At 37.0% G+C, this 22112-nt stretch overlaps 1 protein-coding gene across 6 annotated transcripts in view; it reads left to right on the top strand.

Moving 5' to 3' along the window:
• The window catches only part of SCAF8 (SR-related CTD associated factor 8), a 103421-nt gene that overhangs the window by 61013 nt on the left and 20296 nt on the right, over positions 1-22112 (top strand). For 5 of the 6 annotated variants that reach the window (XM_069010637.1, XM_069010638.1, XM_069010636.1 and 2 more), the window contains 4 exons: positions 733-877; positions 1399-1479; positions 2072-2293; positions 2939-5343. In XM_069010637.1, the coding sequence (XP_068866738.1) occupies positions 733-877; positions 1399-1479; positions 2072-2293; positions 2939-4647 (2157 nt within the window). In that variant the 3' untranslated portion in view covers positions 4648-5343. Of the gene's footprint in view, positions 1-732; positions 878-1398; positions 1480-2071; positions 2294-2938; positions 5344-22112 lie in introns of those variants that run through there. The other variant, XM_069010634.1, reaches the window with a different exon arrangement.

The following is a 22112-nucleotide window of genomic DNA, read 5'->3' as shown; positions in this document are numbered from 1 at the left end:
ATAGACATTTCCAGTTCTTGAACTGACATAAAATTGTATGAATGTTAATATAATTGCATTTACTTGAATTGAATTTTGAGCTTTTTCCTCCTCATGAATACTGTCTTCAGTCTTATTTCAACTGTCTCCTAATGTACACTGTGATCAGTATATATTTAAATATACATGTATATAGTGCATTTATACTGCTTCTAATTATATCATTGTAAATACGATGCACTGTAACAAAATGCATAGCTCAAACAAGTTTGAGAAATATTAAGTAATTTTCAGGATTTCATCATGATTATTAGCCTTATAATTAAACACACTAAACTTAATTTTTCAGTACTGTTCTTAAATACGTAAGTTTTTCTAGTGAGACTAGAATCACTGTTTTCAAAGTGCTCTCAAATTGCTACGCTGTCTACATTTTTCTTTCTTTTCTCTCTCTGCATTTCTGCATTCACCCCTCTGCGATAGGTAAATTTTTACTCTTGAAGAGATAGTGTTAAACTGTCTTTTTTGCTATCTGAGAATAAAGATAACATAGGATTCTTCCAGTGTCCTTGTTTGCCTGTGGTGTACCATTTCAGAATGCAATCTAATTCTTCAGAGTGTTTGAAATATATACAAAGCTTTTTGGTACATTTAGTGCTTAATGTGAGTTGCAGTTAAATCAGTTTATCCTTTTTAATGTCCTTGAATACTGTTAAGTATTGAAGCTGCTTGTTCTTCTTTCCATGAAAAAAGATTCCAGTAGCTCCAGCTGTGCCTGCTGTTAGCTTGGTTCCACCTGCATTTCCTGTCACAATGTCTGTCCCTCCTCCTGGTTATAGCCCAATTCCTCCTCCACCCTTCCTGAGAGCAAGTTTCAACCCTTCACAGCCACCTCCAGGTAAGTCAGTAAAAACGACATGCAGTGTGTAGTGAGCATAGGTAGTTCATGTACATCTGTGTACATCTGAGTTTTCTGTCAGCTACTGGTTACTGTCTGAGCAAGTTGACCTTTGAGTCTTAAATTTCAAACTAGATTAAAATTACTTATCTCTAACTTGGTGTAATTTTTACCAATGTAAATAGGAATACAATGAGAATAGGAATCACAGCTTTTTACCTTTGCTAAAAATTAAACTTTAAAAATGTTTAAAATCAATCTCCTTGCTTTTGAAAAGTTTGAAACTCTTGCTTTTCTTCTTTGGATACTATTGGCCGAAATCACTTAAAGATGCGCCTGCAATCATCTCTAATGAAGAGATGTTGTTTTTGAACACAACAACCACTGTTACCTCTTCCTATTAATTTGTTGTTTGCTAGTATTCCATGGTGCAACTTTTTGGAATAAATAATGCAGGCAGTCTTTTACTGCAAAAGTTTGTTTGCTCTTCATGTAATTACTTGTCATTTTTTTCCATACAGGTTATATGCCTCCCCCAGTTCCACCTGTTGTCCCGCCACCTGTTGTCCCACCACCTGTTGTCCCACCAGTTGTTCCAACACGTAAGTTTGATTCCTCTAACAATTGTTTGTGTGTGATGAAAAGTTTAATTTGTTTGTATACTCCTTGTTATTTAATCAAAAGAAAGTTAATCCTGTGTAATGGAAAACAGAAACACAGAAGCTGTTGTTCAGCTGGTTTAAGCAGGCGTTGAGAAAAAGACTTACAGAGCTTATAGAGTGAAAAATTATACCTAACGTGGAGTTACTGAAAAAAGTTAGGGCAAATTCTTAATTATTTGTATGCATACTTCAATATTTGGACCTCTTTAACACATGTAGCTGTTACTGGAGTTATTTGGTCTTAGTCACTGATAATATATAATAATTTATTTTAGTTTAGCATTCTAACTGTATTCATTTAACATTTAAAGATATGTTAGACTGCTTAGGTTTGCCTGCAGCTCAGGATCTCTAGAAAAAAACCCCTAAATATTACATTGCTGATTGAGGATAAGAAATTTATTATCCAAAAATATACCAGTTAGGATAATTAATTTCACTTCTTTTGATTTACCTGGCTGACTTCTACCAAACTAAATTTGAAGGGTTCAGTATATGATTACTGTGATACACTTCTGTTATTTCTTTACAGCTTTGGTACAGCCTCCACTACCAATTGCACAAGAGACGATGAAGGATGTTCCTTTTACTAGCCTCGTTCTACCAGTTGGCACAGTTACTAGCAATCTAGCTACTCCAACTTTATCTGCTGGAAGTGTTTTTAATCCCCTGCCAATCAACAAACCAGAATCAGATGACAAAGGATCACATCTTACAGACCTTCAGATTTCTTCTAGTGAAAACAATAGATCTGGTAAGAAATGTCTTTATTGTCTGATATGATTGTGTATAGGAAGCATCACACCCTGAGAGATTTTTGCAAATCATAGTCCATTGCACTAGTAACTACAGAGTAGGAAGTTTTGGCCTGGGTAGGGTATCATTCTATATTTAATTTGGGGAAGTGATGAGAACCATCTTTGTCATCATCTGATCATTGACTTCTAGCAGCTTATACTCAAATGTGTTTTTCTCACAGTCTCAAGAAGTAAAGCTGAGTCTGGTAACCCACTAGAAAACTTCTTAAAAGTGCATTTTTATTACACGAGTAGCAATGGAAAGGAGCGGGAGAGAGTAGGATTGTGTAATATCTATAGAATTCGATCAAAGATTTTAATAGTTTCGTGGCATAAATGGGGTGATGGCAATGGGGTTTGTCACTTCTAAGCTGCTGTACAGTCTTTACTTTGTAGAGACATTCATTTCTGTGGCATAATGTCTATGTATCATCAGTGTGTTTGAAGTAATATATATTCATTATAGAAACTAGAACAGACCTTGTCAGCAGTATCCTCACTGCATGCATTACCTAAACATGGATTAAACTGCATTTTGTTTTGAATGCTGTGTGTTACACTGGTATTTTCTGTTAACTGTTCTTCTTGTTGCTGCATTTTAGTGCAAAGTGATGTATCAAGTAGCTCTGGACTTGTTGGAGGAGTGCAGCCACCCAGTGTCTCAAGCAATTCTGGGCTTTCTGGAGAAGGGCCACCACCCACTGTCTCAAGTAGCTCTGGACTTGCAGGGGGAGTACAGCCACCCAGTGTTTCAAGCAACTCTGGTCTTGGAGGAGGAGTGCAACCACCAACTGTTTCCAGCAATTCTGGTCTTGCAGGAGGAATGCAGCTACCTGCTGTTTCCAGTAGCTCTTCTCTTGCTGGCGGGATTCAGCCAACTAATGCCTCAAGTAGCTCTGGACTTGTGGCTGGAGTGCCACCACCAAATGTCTCAAGTAGCTCAGGGCTTCTAGCTGGAGTGCATCCACCCAGTGTCTCAAGCAGCCCTGGCCTTCTGACAGGAATGCAGCCACCCAGTGTGTCCAGCAGCTCAGGAGTTCTGGCAGGAGTTCAGCCACCAAATGTTTCAAGCAACTCTGGGCTTCTCATAATGCCACCACCCAATGTTTCAACTAGTTCTGGACTTATGGGAGTGCCACCACCAAATATTTCAAGTAATTCTGGACTTCTGGCAATGCAGCATCCAGCTGCAGTTCCAAACATGCCTCATTTAAATATCAGTAATCAAAGAATGCCAGGAATGCCTCTTATAGATATCCGTCCAGGCCTAATGCCCCATTCGCCTGGACCAAGGTTTCCATTAATGCAGCCAGGAATGCCACCACAGCGTAGTATTCCTCCTCCTGCAATCCTTGATCCATCTCTTCACCCACCACCACCTCGAGGTCCTTTTCCTCCAGGAGATATTTTTAATCAAACAGAAAGACCTTTTGGAACACCAGGAAGACAAAATATCGATAACATTTCTTCTAATCCAGAGAAAAGACTACTACCACTTGGAGGTGATAACATTCAACAGGAGGGAGACAGAGATTATCGCTTTCCTCCAGTGGAAAACCGAGATAATCTTAACAGACCATCTCCAGTGGATGTCAGAGATTCTGTTGGACGACCACCAGTTGATCCAAGAGAGGGTATAGGAAGGCCTCCAGTAGATGGAAGAGAGCACTTTGCAAGACCACATATAGACATGAGAGAAAATTTTGGAAGGCCAGGTATAGATAACCTTGGCCGAAGAGAGCATTTTGGTTTCAATTCAGACAAGCACTGGGGACAGAGAGGAGATTATGATGAAAGAGAGCACCATGCCTTCCCTATTTATGGTGGCCCTAAAGGCTTCCATGAAGACAGAGAGAGGTTTCGGCATGTGAACTATAGGTTTGATAGTAGAAGTGGTCCCAGTTGGAATAGAGGATTTGAACAAGATGCTCACAGAGATTTTGATGACCGCAGAAGACCCTGGGAAAGACAGAGGGATAGGGATGACAGAGATTTTAATTTTTGCAGAGAAATTAATGGGAACAGGTTTGGAAGAGACAGAATGTCAAACAACTGGATCCCGCCTCCACATCCACGGGTTTTTGAATATTTTGATGGGGCCACTTCTCAACGCAAAGCTGATAATATGCCCCAGGTAAATGGTGAAAATACAGAGACAGAAAGTCAGCCACCAACTGCACAGGTGCAGGATGATCCAGAACTTTATGAAAAACTGTCATCTTCCGTCGAGATAAACAAAGAGAAGAGTGACACAGAAGCTGATATAGAGAGTGAACCAGTGGTAGAAAGCACAGAAACTGAGGGGACATAATCATCACTCAGTAGGTAAAAGATACCTTTTGTAAAGTTGTCATCTCTCTGTAATAGATAAATGGCTGACTGGACCGTAGCAGTTCTCTTTTGTCTGCCAGAATTAAGTTAATCTGATGTTCATGTTCATCTTTCACTTAAATAACTGTACAACTGACTTGTATAGAACACTGTTCTTAATTTGAACATGGTAGGTAAACGTTTTTTTGCTTTTTTTTTTTTTTTCTTTTTTAAAATTTTATTTTATTTCTTTGGTAAAGCATAAACTTGCCCCCAGTTGCTTTTAATTTCACAATGATAAATTAACAGCTTGTCAAACAAAGACTTCCTATGGAAGAAAATGGAATTTTTAGATACTACCCTTAGTTTGGCTATCGAAATTGTCATACTTGAAAACAGGTGCTGGTGTATCTTGTCCGTGTTTTTAGGCTGCTGCAGAATTTTAAAGTATAGATAAAGCTGTGATATTTTATGTTCCTACAATTTGGCAGAAAAAAAATGGCCCATGTTACTTAAGGAGCATAACACAGAGATTAAAAGTGATTTTGTAAAATCTACACTATAGTCTCTGTTTTCTCTAAAGTAAGTGTTTGTGATTTGTTCCTCGTACTGCAGTGGGTTTAAAGAATGAAAAAGTACATTTTAATGTTGGGTGCATTTTGTTTTTAGATGCCAATAAAGCATATTTGTTTGATAACAGTGTTTTAGGTATTGTATTTTTTTAAAAAACCTGCAAGCTCTAAAAACTTGGAATCAGCTATGATATGTGCTTAGCCAGTTGTTGCAAAAGGTTTATATTACTTTTGTAAAACCAGTGCAACAGTTACATGTGCAAGAAGCATACGGTTTTTACATCAAAGATCATGCAGTCCTATTAGTTTATGTAAATAACATGTATGTAAATATCTGTGTAAACTGTTTGTAGATACCACTTTTTTCTGTGCGTGCCTGTGTATGTGCAAGCACTCACAGAATGTTGTAGGCAATTCAATAAAATTGAAATGAAACTAGGTTGTGAAAATTTGCCTTTCACCTTCTTTAGGTAGTAGGATAAAACTTACTTCACTGCAGTACTGTCAAGTTTGTATTTATCTGCTCATGCTCATTGTTACAATGTTCTTACTACTTCTAGAAGGTGGAACATATATACTGTAAGAATATGCAGTAGGATTCTAGCTTACTTTTTAAAATGCAGATATGCATGAAGCCAAAACTTAAGCGAATATTTGCATTTTCTTATTTTGTAATATATTTGGTGTTCTGGATAGATAGTGTTTGAGTACTTTGTGGTTAATTGATTTTAATGACTCAAAGTTCAGAAATGTTGCATGAAAAGTAAAAAGCTGTTGTTGGTCTAAAAACCCTACATGTTTTTAACAGAAATAAGAGTTGGGGGGTTGTGCTTTGATGGAATAACATTGAAGTTGAGCCTCTTTTTAAATTGTTGAGATGAATTGGCTGCTTAGGTAAATTAGTAGTGCTATTCTCTCCTGTTTCACCTACTTTGCTGCTTGTGTATCCTTTCAATTGGTGAAACATTAAGCTGTAGGATGATGTCAGATTTTCAGTTTGTTCCATTCAAGTGCATTTCACCAACTTCTTTCAAAATAAGTTTTGTTAAAATTCTGTGTCTGAAAGCATCCTTTCACTCAGTTTTAAGAAAGTTGTTTTTCTCTTGCATAATAAGGTAATAAGGGTAGATTCTGTTACATGAATGCCCCTTTGGTAAAAGAACTACTTTTAGCTCAGATTAGAATTTTGATCTTTAACATTAAAGCATTAACATGCAAGTTTTATTTCCCCTTCCCTCAAAGGGGTGAAAGTATGAAAATATCACATGAGTGTAAAGTATTAGCATGCCTTTGAACCTAGAAGCAAGTTACACATGTGTGTGTTGTCCTCTTCCTCTGGAAGGTGGGGTATTTTTTCATGCTGTGTTATGGTTCAATTTTTCAGTTCCAGGGACTTTTATTCTGGGTAGTAAACAGCTTGATGAAGGTAGCCCTTGGAAAGAGCAGACTTGAATGAATTGCTATCTATTGTGCAAATAGTAGTCATTAGGTATGCATTAAATAACTACTGCTTTGTAATGGACCTTGCTGATGTGTTTATTACCAGAGCGTGTCTTGGGAGTTGAGATGAGCAATGTTTAAGGTAAATGTATTGTCATGGGCAGTCTCTGGCTCAAAGAACTTGACCGATGCTGCTGCATCACCTACTTGTAGTGTTCTGGTCAGGCAGATTTGATTGTGTGAGAGTCCAAAAGCACAAAATAGCTCTAAGGATATTTTATGAACTTAAGGGGTTTTATTTCATTTTAATATGTTCAGTTTGAAAGGGCTTCAGTCAAAGACCACAGAAATAAATACTTACAATCAAACACATATTGGCAGTAGCTTTACTTTTTAAACACTTTGTTTAAAACCTCCTGGAAACTAGAAGTTAATTTGTTGTTCTTCTAAACTGGGACTGGCAGTGTGCCAAGTTGCTCATAGTATGAAGATTTAGGTAAATTACCAGGTGAGAGTTGTTTAAACAATTTGGTTGGTAGTGTTATAGAACAATGTATTTAATGAATCTATTATCTTTGTTAATATCTTTCAAACATGAATAAATTGGCTACTGTACATATGTGTTACATCATCAATTTCTAAACACTGTCTTTTTGTAGAATAAAAGTTTGTTGTACAGTCTTCAGTTGCATCATGTTTACAGCTAGAACTATTCTATTTCTCAATTAATGTAGCATGCAGACATGTATTACCAAAAATAGCCATATTTAGAAATTTGAAGGGACTTTATATTAGCAAAACAGTCTGGTTTCTTTTTCTTACCAGTAGGAAGTTTTAAATGTTTCAGAGCTGGAGTGAAGACTTTCCTTTTTTTATTGTAGATTATGCCATCATAAGCCAACGTGTGCACTCAAAGGAACTCTCCTGACACCCAGACCAATTCTTTGATGTTATTCATGGGAGTGACTTTTAATTTCTGCTTTTGCAAAGGAGAGAGTGAAATTGGGACAGAAAGAAGATGGGGTCCAGGCATTGGGGTAGCAGTTGTGGCTTACGCCTGTTTAAAGCTTGCTGTAGTGATGAAAGGTTGTGGATTCTAGCAACTGAAGAAGCTGATGTATGATTCACATAAGTAACAGATATATTGAAAAACATTTCGGGTAGCTTTGCAAGCAACACAACGTATTTAGGCACATACATTTACTTGAAAACTTTATGCATCAGTAAGTTGTTAGATGTATTTACCTTTTTAAACAGGCTGTGGTTCTTTCACTGTAGTGCACTTGAGTAGAACACTCCATCCATAAAGAGGAAATGTAGCCTTCGTTTGCTATAAGGACATGATTTCTTTGCTGAAGCCTTTTTCTGTGAAATACTGGTACGCTTTCTTTTTATATGTGGTACTTCCTTTCATTACAGACTCAGGGGAATATATTCTGTTAGATTCCTTTGCTTCAGTAGAGCTCTGTACCATACTTAGAGCCACTTCAGTGATTTAAATGACTTTTTGAAGTTAAGGAACTTTTAGCCTGAGTAAGTCAAGATGGGAGTACTGTAATCAAGCCTTAGTGTGGCATGCACAGGCATTACTTAAGCACAGTTGGAAAATTATTAAATGAACTTATGTGTAGAAGGTATTTATAAGATAAGCCAGTTGATTGCAGAAGTCTCTGAATATACAGTTGGAGCAGTTTTGACCATGTGCAAGGGTATTTTCTGCTGGTCAAACTGAAAGTACTCTTGACTTTTTCCCCTACCCCACATCTCTGGGTAATTTGCTTTTAAACTGATAGAAATTGATCCTAAATTTCATTCTCTGTCTCTTCAGTAATGTCTTTAAAAATAATATAAGGGTGACGTTTTTGTTGCTTGATAATGAGAGCTGAACAGTCAGAATCATCAAGTGGTTAAAAATGAGTTCCAACTCCCATGCTAGCACGTTCCACTACACCAAGTTGTTCAAAACCACATCCAGCCTGGCCTTGAATACTTCCAGGGATGGGGCATCCATAACTTCTCTGGGCAGCCTGGTCCAGTGCCTCACCACCCTCACAGTAAAGAATTTCTATCTAATCTAAGTCTGCTGCACATCAGTTTAAAGCCATTGCCCCTTCTTCTATCACTACATGCTCTTGTAAAAAGTCATACTCCAGCTTTATAATTTTGAAGCCTATTAAGAATATCAGGAGTCATCAAGAGTAACTTGGACAAATTCTTGTTACTAATTCATGTTATTAAAGAATCTTTCTTGCCCTTTTTTGTTATTGTTGTTTCAGGTAATTAAAGGATCTTTCCCTGTTGTGACATCTACTGCTGATTCTTTTGAATTTTGCAGTAGCCACATTTTCCTTTCAAGTATTGAGCTTCCACAAGCAGGCATGCAGTGTGAAGCCATTTACTGGTATAGATGAGAGATTGTTTTAAAAGGCATAAAGGCAGGATGTTTTTTGATTTGAAGCTGCTTATTTGAACAAGAATGGCAAAAGCATCTTTCCTTAATTGTTACTAGTCTTATGTTTTTCCTTGTAGGGTTGTCATAAAGATGATGTTCACTTATTTGGTACACGTTCTTTGGGTGCACCATAAACATAATTCAATTAGTATATGTACATGATATTTCATAGTCAAGAAAAGTCAGGTAGAGCTACTAAAAAGAAAATTCATGACATTTCTCTGAGTAATAACTTCCATATAGGATCTGAAAAGTGATTCTTGTCAGTGATGAGAGTCTGTTAATAGGGTTTTCATTGAAGTTGGTAAGCTGTAAAATTGTATTTGCCATTATTCTTTTATTCCTATCTTGAACAAACTTGATGAAAAGAATATCCTATTCTTAGTATCTTTTAGATGCTCTGCTACCAAAGATTAGAGAGGAGGCAGTTCTAGCAGTCTAAGCACTTAAAAATCAAGAGGTTGTTAAGATACATTGTACAGTTGCAGATGAATGTGTTTTCTCTCTCAGAGAGTTTAAGATGCACACTTCAGCACTTGCATAGTAACAGTGATATTAGTTGTGTCACTGGTTTGCTAATCTTATTCTGTACTCTCTCATTTTTCTTATAAAGTTAAGTCACTAATGCTAATTTTAAATTTTCTTATCTAATGAAGTCATACTAAAGCCCTTAGACAAGGGACTATTTTTGTGCTTTGCAAAAAACTAACATGGTCAGAGAGCATTTTAACTTGTAAATAGGCTAGTTGAAGATTCTTTTCCTCCCTGATTTAATGTTTTAATGCTGTAAAGTTCCTCTTGAATGATTTTGTCTATGCACATCTGTGTCATAATGGATATGTGTTCCCATTAGCGTGTGCCAAGGTTTCTGTTGAAATGCAGAAAGCAGATTCTTTAAGGCAGATGTCTTGATGTGTTTCTCAAACACTTCACAGGTAACTTCACAGCCATATTGATTCATACACTAGAACATTGTAATTGTGTGCAAGCCAGTGCAAGAAATCCTTACTAGGTGACTAGGTGAAGAGTGTTAAATGGATATAGAATTGTTAACTCAGATGTAGGTTAGTAGGATTCGCCTAAGCCATGGTTGCAGGGACTTTGGATCTGAATGTCACTTCCACACTAAATAGAGATTGTATTGTAAGTAATGTAGTTTTTCTTGGTAACACCAGGAATTAAGTAGAAATAATCTCACTTTATAAAGTCCTTTCTAAAAATCTATTCACCTTCGTCTAGTCAAAGGAAGCTCTGTCACTGCCACTTCAGTTGATCAAGGGAAAAAATACTTTGGATTCATGCTGTTTCTGAGGTAATCAGATCTCATTCAGCAATGCAGTGCAATGCAGTTTTTAAGTGTGCCTTGTTCTTCCTTTTGAAAAGGACCACCCATTTCAAACTTCAGACAAAAATATAGAGAAAATCAATAAATTTTTGTAGAATTCGAAATGTAATTTTGGGTTCTGTGATTTTCTTCCAGAAAATCTTTGTAATTTCAGTAGTGTAAATACATAAATACTAAGTGTACACTTAATTTTAAAAATGTTTACTGAAGGTTGTAGTAGTTTGTCCAGTTCATTTTCATTTCTTTTTCACATGCTTGTATTACATTATTTTGTCAGGCAGTTCTGTCACAGAATTTCACTTACAGGAAGTTAGAAATCCCTTTGAATTATGTCATTCTGTTACAGCACTGAGATGTTTAAATCTAGGACAACCCTGAGACTTTATCTTGAATCTCACGTATTTTTTGTACAATATGACTATCAATGTAGGTCATTAACTATTGAGGACCCTAATGGTAAAGCTGTCTGTGATTAAAAGTAAAATACTGAAAACAAATTTAAATGATTGCTCATTGTTTTGGAACTTTGCTATTTATTAAAAGCAAAACAATGGCATCTCTCAAATTCCATGTTGATTTAGCAACACCATATTAAAATTATGAACTTGGAGGGTTGAACTTCTATGAATTGATAAAATAGTGAGGCACCCATTATTTTTGTTAGAATGTAAAACTTTGAAGTGATTAGGATAAATGTTATTTCTACAAAATATTGAAGTGCAGTTCTTAAGTTTTGTGTGTATACTGCCTGTAGTTTCTGTGTGTACACTTCATACATGCTTTGTTCCTGCAATAATCATTTCATGATCAGGAGCACTGTGGAAAATGGGAAAGTGGCATGAAATAGCGTATTCTAGCAGACACCAAAAATACTGTACAGACTGGATCTGTATGTAAACCAGTGGATAGATGATGTTTTTTTCAGCTGCAATAGCTTGTTAGGCTAATTTGAAATGAGGAAAATATACAGTTAGAAAACATGAATAACCCCTTCTTTTAGATTCAGTAGAACTTAATGCATGCATTCTGATTAAATATTTACTAATTAACAAGCAAGCAAGCATCCAAAGATTTTAAGTACTCCTGAGCATTTTTCTTAAGTATTGCTCATACCTCAATTAAAAATGAATACCCCTTCACCCTGTCCAAACAACAGAAATAAACCCCACAAAACTCAGGTAGGTGTAAATATTTGTAAGCTTACAAGGTTCTTGGAGGTACAGCTTGACACAGATGTTAATATACCTGTTTGGGTTTCTTTAAGTAGTAAATACTTTAGAACCCAGCCAAAAGCATGATGAAGAGCTGTCTCACTTGCAGGGAATGTGCTAAACTGAGGTGTTAGTGTAAAATCCAAAATTATTTTGTTCCTTGTTTGTTATCTCCCAGTCCAAATACTGCCCTTGTTTGGGGTTCCACTCTGAATGCTGATTAGAGGATGTTCTGATTAATGCCTGTGTAACTTGTTCAATAAGTAGTGCATTGTATGTATTGCATCACTATAATACAGATGCTAGTGAGAAGCTGGGAGTGATGCTGTTTGGGGCAAAACCATCGAAGAAGCAAAAGGGAAGGTTACCCAATCATGGGAATCACCAATCTCAAACATCACTATTGAGTAATGTCTACTTAGTACAGAGATAATGACTGATTACTTTTAAGTATCTCGGTAGCTGAAAGGGTAGATGTCACAATAGTATCCCAATTTAACAAGTGCTGGCTGCAGTATCACTTGCTTTCTGCTATCTGCAGAAAGTACCATTTTCTTGATTAAAGTTACTACATTCTTTCATGTTATTGCTAGAGAATTTAAAATAATGCTGCTTTAGTCTAAACCAGTATCACAGCCTCACTTGCTTACCCATGGGAGGTGACTGTTTCATTAGGTCCAGGATTTCAAACGCTTGTCTTGGATATCTCAGTTTCTTCTTTAGAAGAGCAGGTGATAGAAGATTATATGGTTCTATTTTCCTTGATTTTTCTACTGCTTTTAGCCCAAAGCCTTCTTGGGTATAACTTTTTTTCCTTTCAAATTCTCTTCCCTATGCAAGTATTTATGAGTAGGCAGCCCTTATAAAGATTTTACTGGTATTGTAAGAGTATGATGAAATAGATTGTATGAAATGTCTGAAAAAAATTGCAAGCACTATACTTGTCTAGTCGTGTGCTAGGTAATTCATAGAGTGAAAGAAAGTGAGCAAATTAAAGCTACTTAAATGCATTGGTCTTATCTTCTGGCTCTCCCAAAACAATTGTACTTTCTAAGTAGATCTTTTCACTGTAGCATGTAGAGCAGCCCTTTAATACATGGTCACTGTTCTTTGTTCAAAATCCATGATGTCCTCTAGCTTTCTTTTCTTCATCTGCATACTGCTTTTTTGAAAGCTTATGTTTTATTTAAATAGCATTTTTTTTCTTCAAAGGATTAAAAAGAAATGAATGCACTAGGTTAATAAAGTTTTCTTATTTCATTTTAGAATGTGCTGCCTAACTCTCCTCAATAAATTTCCTTCTCCATGCAAAGTTCTTATATTTCTGTATTAACCAGAATAGAAGTAATGAATGACATGTAAAAAGAAAAAGAGAGAGAAATAAAATTTTTTTCAAAATTATATATATTTGTCATGATAGTCTGGTTCTAGCATGTTCAAGAATGTAACTAAAATGGCATTTTTCACACATCCTAGCAGATTATCCTGTCTCTAATATGCAACTGGAAAAGTTGTGCACAAGCTAGGGCAGCCTCAGAAGCTGTCCCATGCAACTTGTACATAGTAGTGAATACCAAAGTCTTGATTTTTCCTTCTCCATTCTTAACCTTGTCACCAAATACTCTAATTTTTCTTATTCTGAGTGAAGAAATTTAACCAACCAACAAATTGTCTGAAAGCCATGAAGAATTTCACTTTTCCCAACTTGAAGAATTAATTTGTTCTAGTGGTCTCTTAAGCAATTTTTAAAATATTTTTAGCATTTTTAGGAATAAAGTCTGCAAAGAACTGGAAAGGTTTTAATTCATGATTTGTTTTACCATCTGATTGGGCTTTTTTTTAAAAAAACAGCTGTTTGAAAATTACATTTTCTTAGTGGCCCTTCTCAAGAAATTTCATCACTATTCTTTTGTCTCACTTTTTTTTGTTTGTTTTTTTCAAAACTGGGACCTATTAAGTGTCTTAGAATGCAGCTTTGAAATGGCACATCCTGTTTTACAGTAACAGTTTGGCATTGACTTGAGCGACATAGCCCACAACATGCAATACATTAAAATTTATTATTGTGGAACTATTCAGTGTATGTTTATATAGCTATTTTACAGAAGCTTATTGAAAGCTTAGCTAGAGAATTTACAGGTTACACTATGAAATGAGACACAGACTTCAGTATTCACTCTTCCTTTTGCTGTACATATTACACTTAAGGTGTTCCCACAGCTGACACGTACTTGTTTTGCCTTCCACCTTTGCTGTGTCAAAGGAGTCAGAGTTAGATACGGGGGTGTTCACATACAGATTTAAGTGCACATAATCTCTGAAAATCAGTTGAGTATTTAAAAATCTAAATATTAAATTGGGGTTCTAAATTTAGTTTGCTCTGAAACATTTGGTTGATTACACCAGATTTTTTCCCACTGTGTGGTGTCTAATTTTTTTTAAAGTAAAGCAAAACAAAATGTTGCATATTTAAGAAAGGTTCAGTCCTGTTGGTGGTTGATTTTGTTATGAGAGAATACAAGGTTCCCAGTCTTATACTATAAAAAATGATGTGCTGGTGAACTGTGATGGGCAAAACCTTAAGTACCCTGACACTTGGCTGGAAAAAACACCGACCACAACCTTTCATCTCAGGGTGGGAGGTAGCACAGGGAGTGCAAATAGTCCAGGCAAACTGCTGTGTCTTGCCAGGTGCACAGGCAGGCACCTTGAGAGTGGGATAGTATTGAGCCATATAGACACAAGGCCCCTGCTCAGCCAGAGTTCAAGATTGTCTTTTCTACCTGAGCCACAATAGTGATACTACTACAGCAGGCTCCAAAATAGTCTTTTTATACTGAACTTTGTCACATGGTTAATATTTATAAGTAGGAGAAGTATTTAAAGTTGGTATGTTTTTGAGTATAGTTACTGCCAAATCAGATTTGTGAACCAGGTGCTCTACTTGAAGGGAACCCAGTTACAAGCAAGAAAAATGAAAGATGATAAAACCACCGTGAGTGCTTTTTTGGATTGCTCTGGAACAGAATTGTATCTAAGGATACTATAGGCAGGTGGTTCCTACTTCAAGGTCTCACTTGCTGGGAAAAGGCCAGAAGTTAATCCTGAGCCTTTTCATGGTTCTGACTTTCCAAAATACTATCAGTAGGTTGATACCTCAAATACACCTTACCATCTGCATTTGTTTTCCCATTCCTCATGTAGTCTTGACCATGCTAGGAAACAGCCAGCACAAACGTGCTACATCTCATTGTCATCACTGTTCCTAACAAGGATGTTCTTGGGTCTCCTGCGGTGCTCTTTTGAATCCTTCAGATGTCACTGTTATCCGTTTCTAAAGACATTGAAATAGGAAATTTAGTGTGTTTTCTTTAGGCACAAAACCTCTACTGGAGTGATTAAATACTTCCCCAATTTTTATTTTCACCCTAATGTCTTTCCTTTGGCAAAAGCTCTTTGCAGTGAGTGTTTCAAAGCTGGTTACTATATCATGGTTTCCAGTCTGAAAGTGAAGTTTTGATGGGTTTTGAAGGAACAGTTTCTATGTACTCTTACTATTCCTCTACACTTTTCTTGCCTACATAGAGCAGTGGTGTCTAGGCTGCCAGTGCAGTCTACTTTGTCACCTTTTTAAGAAAGTCCAGTGTGTCCCCAAAACATACTGGCACTTTCTGCAAAGAGCACCTTCTCAGGTTGTGTGTAGTGAGAGGAGCATGCAAAAAGAATAAGCCTGCCTTTCCAGGACACCTTATCCAGTTTTTGAACACTTCTTTGCAGCAAGTCTCTGGATTTAGGAAGACGAGAATAGCAGCTGGATGAGGTGATCACCTTGTTAATTATCATCTGTACTGGTGCTCAGGGAGCTGACATGAATTGCAAGGTCGGCAGCTGGTTGTGCCTTTTGTGAAGGGTGGCCACTTCTGACGTGTTTGTTTTGAACACTTGAAATACCAAGCAAAGCCCTAAACCCCACTGGCACCTGTCCAGTACAGGAATTGCTAGGTGTTGTCTGTGATATGTAGCAAATGCTCCCTTTCACATGTGCCTTTTTCTGTCGCTTCTTTGGAAACAACACTATGGCTTTTCCACTCTATTTCATTCTCTCCTGCATAACAGAGAGCTTGATGAATGCAAAAATGGTGGGAGGAGTTCAAATCCCCTGCTCATGGATAGTGGTGAGGATGGTATGCTGTGCATCAGAGTGCCATTAATTTTATTGGTTTCTAGTGGTGGAAAATTTAACAAATATTTCTTGGATCATGGTATTTCTATAAATTAACACATATTTTCTGCCTGTATAAACTGCAGAATAAGAAATTTGATATTTTTTTAATCGTTAATCTTTTATCTTTATTCTTTGTATCCTGTGTACCTGTACATTGATTCTGTGTACAGTGTGCTCTTTGAAAAAATACATTAGTACTTTATTAATTTTCTTCTCTCAAAAAGTATGTTTTCTGCATTTATTTCCATCTGAATGTATCACAACCTAATGGACTTAGAGGAGGATGCAAAAATGAGCAGCCAAACAACAGGACAGGAACTGGGAAATCTGCTCTAGTGGGACTGAGTGAATTGTGGGCAAGAAAAGGAGAGATCTTTGAACCTCAATCACCTTACCTGTGGTTATTGATGTAATATTTTATTCTGCATTCTAAAATGATGAACAATTTTGTAACCAAAACCATAGGAAGTAGCAAGTTGTCAAATGTCAGAGTATTGTAGGATTTTTCTTTTGAGAGAACCTCTTTTTGTGAAATTTAAAATTAAACACTGTAGCAACTCCTCTCACAAAGGTGCAAATGTTGCATGATTTGAAAAACTTTCTAGCACTTGCTGATTTTGTTACTAATGCAGCAAACCTGAGATTTTATATTCTTTTCTTTAGTGGTTTAGTACTGATTGAAAATGTTTTCAAAAGTGGCGGCAATGCCCAAAGGGAGAGTACAGTGGTTTTAAAGAACGGTGAAACTGAAGGAGGGATATTAAGTGAATTTACTGGGATTTATATATGTTTTCACTTGGTTATAATATAGAATTGGTACCTAACTAGCTGGCTGCTGCTGAGGGCTAACACTATTATACTTTGGTATTTTGTTTTGCTTTTGGTTTTGGTAATTTTAAACGTGAGTTTTGTTTGTTTCTGTTGTCAGTTTTGCAGACCATGAAGGGTCACATGTAACCCTGTCAACAGTCAGGAGGAGTCTTGTAAACTAAGGAGTAATTATTGCTAGCCATGATGTTTGTAAGAGTTATGTAAGAGGGGAAAAAAAGTGATTTTGAAAGCAAGAAATGCTGAATGCTTTTTTTATGAGATTAGGGTGTCGTTCTTAGTTTGACAGAAGCTACAAGGAGAAACAGCTGAGATGGCTGTTAGGAAAATACTTGACTTACTTTTTAAAGGGAAAAAAAAATCACTGACCAGTTTCTTTGCTAAAATGCTATGTTTAGTCTATTTGACTTTTGAAAACGAACACAGAACTGAGATCTAACCAAATGCTTTAAAGTATTTTTGAAAGCTGCAAGCAGACTTAAGTAACTATTAAGAAGTTCTGTAGAAACCTAGCAGCAGTAATTTGCAACCTGCAATGAATACCTTTGAGCAAGGGACACTACCCAATAATAAATTTTCTTTTTGTAGTTTGAAATCTAAAAAGGTATTTATTTATTTTAATTTTTGAAAGAAATTTCAATACCTCTTTTTTTAATCTTGCTTGTAGTTATGATGTTTTTTCTTCCCTGGATTTTGCTTGCACTTCATTCAATATGTTTCCCAAGCCTGGTGACTTGCTGCTGTGAAACCAGCAGAGGGTGCCCGGGACATGTGTAGCCGTGCCTGTTTGTTCCAAGCCCACTGTGGTGCAGCTCTATGGAAACCAGAGAGCTGCTGCATTAAGCCCTGTACAGGTGAGGTGCTTTATATCTTCAATACAATTCTCAGAATAATTCACTCTTGTGCCTCAGGACACTGCTTTCTGTACAATTGCTGTGTTTACATGCACACTGGGGGTAGTTTTCACCCTCTGTTGTACACTAGTTGGATTTTATATTTCGGTTTTTTCATGTTGATTTGTACTCAGTACATTGAGAGGAAGCCAGGGATTTAGCCTTAGAATGTTAAAATGTGAAAGGAAATCCCAGAAAGCTATAGATGTTCATGTGATAACCTTCTTCATGAGTGACTAATTTCTTATTCATCTCTCTATTAAGAATCTTTCCTGGTTCTTCTCTGAAGTTTTCATTTCTGTTTTTTTCTCCCTGTACTACAGTGAATATCTTTTCACTCTGTTCAAGGACAATGTGGTTGTAGTATTCTCTGCAGACACAGAGTATGGATTAAATTATGTTCTTTACTGTGAATTAAAGGAAGGAAGTAAAGGCAAATCTGGTTTTTTACCTTTTGGGGCTTTTACAGTATAAATGCCCTTTCAGTTTTTACATGGACATGAGGTTCATCAAACACAGGTTCAATAAGCTGTTTTTTAAAACTGTTGCTTAAAAAGAGAACAAGCTAGTAGATTTTTTCATTGCATCTCTTAACAGAAATCCTAGTTTGTCCCAAACAGTAGGAAAGAGGGTCTTTTTCAGTTCTATTTATATCAGCAAAAAAAGAAACTTCTCTAAGTCCTTTTTCTCTTGTTAGAATCGGTTGTGTGAAGATGGGTCAAAGAGTGGTTTCCATGTAGCAATACCTGGATTTGATCCCATAGAAGTTACACTGTTTGATTGCTGCTTGAATTACCTTTATCAGGGTAGTGCAGCTGGTCCAGCACGAACCTCTGGACAAGTCTCCCTGTGTGTGGAGCCAGGGGTAGCATGTGTCATTCATAACCTCATGTTGTCACTTGTCCATCTTGGATTCTACTACTCCTTTATCAACTGGCCACCGTCTTGCAGAGGGCATGTCAGTAAATCTCACGTGGTCCCTTCGCCTGTAAAGAGCTCCAGTTCTGCACTCCTCTCGCAGCAGAGAGAAGGGAAAGTCTCCCAGCTTCCAGATTTCTAGCTCAGGCTATCCAGCTCCTGGTGAGATGGAAGAGAGGCTTCATTTGAATGTTCAGTGAATAGTAACTGGAGAGGTGGCAAGAGGGATGGCTTCAAAGACAGCTTGGGTGGAGAAACACAGCAGCCACATTCATAATGGGAGCATGAAGGCTGCTCTCCACAGCAGAGTCAGGGCAATAAGGAGGTGAATGGGCTTTTGTACAGTTGCTCTGTTCACATGGCAGATGAAGGAATACTTGTGGGTGTACCAAAGGAAACTGTGTTGCACATGTAAAGCAAAAGACAAGTTTCATTGCATAAGTGACTACAAAACAAATGGAGATTGGATTAAGTCTTCAAAATATTGTTTGCAAATTATGACTGCATATAGACTCAAAGGGTGAGAATTGAAGATAACTAAAAATTGTCACTTTGAAAATAAGATACGTGATATCTAGAATTCTCTTTATAAGAAATCAAGATCTGAATATGTTTTAAACTATATCATTGCTAAACAAATTTATATTGATATACTATATTCTCTGATCAAAAAATATAATGGTTCTATTTCATTCCAGATCAGAATGTTTAGGTGGTCATTTTAGTAAGAGTAAACCTAGCTACAGGAAAAAAAAAAAAAAAACAAAAAAAACCAAAAAAAAATTACAAATGGAAAACTAGATTAAATAAATTACCAAAATACTCTCTTTTTTTCTGATTTAAACAACTTGAAGATAAAAATTAAAATAATTTCAATTTAAACAGTCTTTCTAAAGGTAATTTTAAGTTTTCCATGTTTTATGCTGCCACTGTGTCAGCATAATGGTGGACAGGTTCCCTGCCAGGTTTCCTGGCCCCCATGTCAGGCCACAGCACCAGGAGGGGCACCCTGTGCACCTTGTGCCACTGCTGTGGATGTGGCTGCTCAGCAGCTGCCACCCTTCTTTGGTTCATGGGCTGTCCTGGGAAAAGGCAGTTGGAGCATGGTGCTGATAACACCAAGGTCGTGAATTCAATCCCTCTGTTGGCCATTTACTTAATGGCCTGGACACATTGATCCTTGTGGGTCCCTTCTAGCTCTGAATATTCCATGACTCTGTGTGAAAGTTGCCGTAGCAATGGGGTGGGAAGGGACGAGGAAGTCTTCTGTCCACCTCTTTGCTGGCCAAGTAAATGCAGGTACAGAACGCTCTCATTCCTGTCAGAGCAAAGTACAGGCTTTCTTGGGCTCTTCCAGGGGAGGATACACTGCTGGGTGAATAGTATCTGTTTCCAAAGGTCAGCTTTAATAAAGATACTTCAAGTATCAAGAAAATAGTTTTTTTCCAGATGTTCATGTTACTAGGTTATGGGCCACCCACTCTACTGTTTCTTATCTCCAAGTGGGCATGCCTTTAATGAGGCAAGGTGACGTCTCCCAAAGGAGTTGCTTGAAACAAAACCTCAGACTCATCCTGCTGAGAAACAGTTCTTTGGGCAACTTAGCAAACCTTGAAAAAACTGCTGCTTCTGATTTTATTTTATAGCTCTCCTAGCTTTCTTTTAAGATGCTCATAAAAATCTGAGAGACTTGGGAAAAATCATAGTATCATTTGGAAGTAGTCAACAAAATTACTCATTGTTGTATCCAGTTCTCAACCTCCAACATGGCAAACCTTTTACTGCCTAGAAATAGGGTGAAATTTTGAGAGCAGGAGCTGTGTGTGTCTTCTATATATTGGTCCTGATTTTCACTGTCATTCTGAAAATTTGTGCTTTCTTGTGAAAGTATGAAAGGAACCGACACAGAAAAGGGTCTGCTTCACTCAGGTTTTTGTGGTTATCAGGGCACTGTGGTTCCCCATTGTTGCTCCAGGCATGTTCTGTATCCCTAAAACAATTATTCTAAAACATTCTTAAATATTCAATGCTGACACAGCTAGAGACACTAACTTACATTAACTCGGAGACCACTGTGGAGTTATGATAGAAGTTGTCCCTGGACTGGCAAGATGTCTACCTCACCTGTTTCCCAAATTCCTGGATGTCAAATGAAGCAGTTGGTAATTTCCTGTGGCACATGAGACCATCAACTGTGGTGTCAGGAGCAGATGTTCATCCTGCTCAGCAGCTCCCTGAGAGGGTGAGGAAGGCACCCCTCAAACTGACCAGAGAGCCGAGTCCAAGCAGTCACCTCTGACTCACAAGCAGTACCCATCCATACTCATTTCAAGAGAGTCTACAGTTAGTTTTAGTAATAAGAAAAAAATATGCTGCCCAGGTATAATTAACAGGTAGATAGGAAAATAACTTAAGAAATTAATAGACTTAAAGATTAAGTATTTACGCATAGATTAGATTCTCTTCTAGTAAAGCTAGATTCAACAGTATTATGTCATTCCTTGTCAGGGGGCAGGTCGATTTAAGAAAACTTATGACAAATTCCTGACAGTTCAAATTATGCTACTATTACAGAGCAGATAGCATGTTTTTCCTTTTGTCTCCTTTGTAAGTAGATGAGATGGATGCTGCTTTGGTAGCTATTGATTGCACATTTGCTTTGTGTATCTAAGGTCTCAATAGTGACCATCTGAAAGCAATAATTAAACTTTATTTGAATGTGGTGTGTAATTTAAAGCTCTCCTGCTTTCTTTTCTACCCTTTTATATCATCCTTGACAGACTTCAGGATCAAAACACATTTGAAGAGGTTGAACAGCAGCACTGCCAAAAAGAGAAATCATAAAAATAATCCACTGGAATATGTCTGTTGGAAACATGATCAGACCCTGAGATGAGCACAGTTGGTCAGAGTATGATGCTAATTACACCAGCGTCATGGGTTTGATCCTTGTACAGGCTATTCACTTAAGAGTTGGACTCACTGATCCTCATGGATCCCTTCCAAATCAGGATATTCTGTGATAATCTCTGTGAGAGTGCTCATTTACACACTCAGGAGTGCTTTAACTGTTATAATAATAAATGCTTTTGATTTCTCATTAATACTTTGAAAAGTGGATTGAATTGCTTCCCCCATTGATTTACCACTCCTTTTTATGATTATTATGAAATTTAAATGTAGATACTAATCCAGCAAAACACATAAAATATTATTAGTCTGTTTAGAATAACTGGATGTGCTTTTAAAGCATATGTGGGAGCATCATTGTGTTAGTGCCTAAAGGAAAAGGAAGAAATAAGGCAAAAATGGAGAAACAGAAAATAATGTAACACCACTTATGTTAATGTGATCATTTGCTTCCTTGATTGTAAGCACGATTGATAAAGCAGTGACAAGTTTTAAAGTCTAATATGTTAAAACACGCCTTTAGTTTTTCCTTTTGCTCAGTTAATGTTTCTGTTTCCTAGGTTTTTCTTTCCTGACATTGTAGTTCAAGGTAGAGGAGCTTGTGAGATTATTCTGTTTTTTCTAATGAAACCATTTTTTTCTATCCTAGAATGTGAAATGTTATTCAAATAT

The sequence above is a fragment of the Aphelocoma coerulescens genome, chromosome 3 (assembly GCF_041296385.1).
Source record: "Aphelocoma coerulescens isolate FSJ_1873_10779 chromosome 3, UR_Acoe_1.0, whole genome shotgun sequence".
NCBI lineage: Eukaryota > Metazoa > Chordata > Aves > Passeriformes > Corvidae > Aphelocoma > Aphelocoma coerulescens.
Note: the sequence above shows the minus strand (reverse complement) of the source record. Positions and strands in the feature narration are given on the sequence as shown.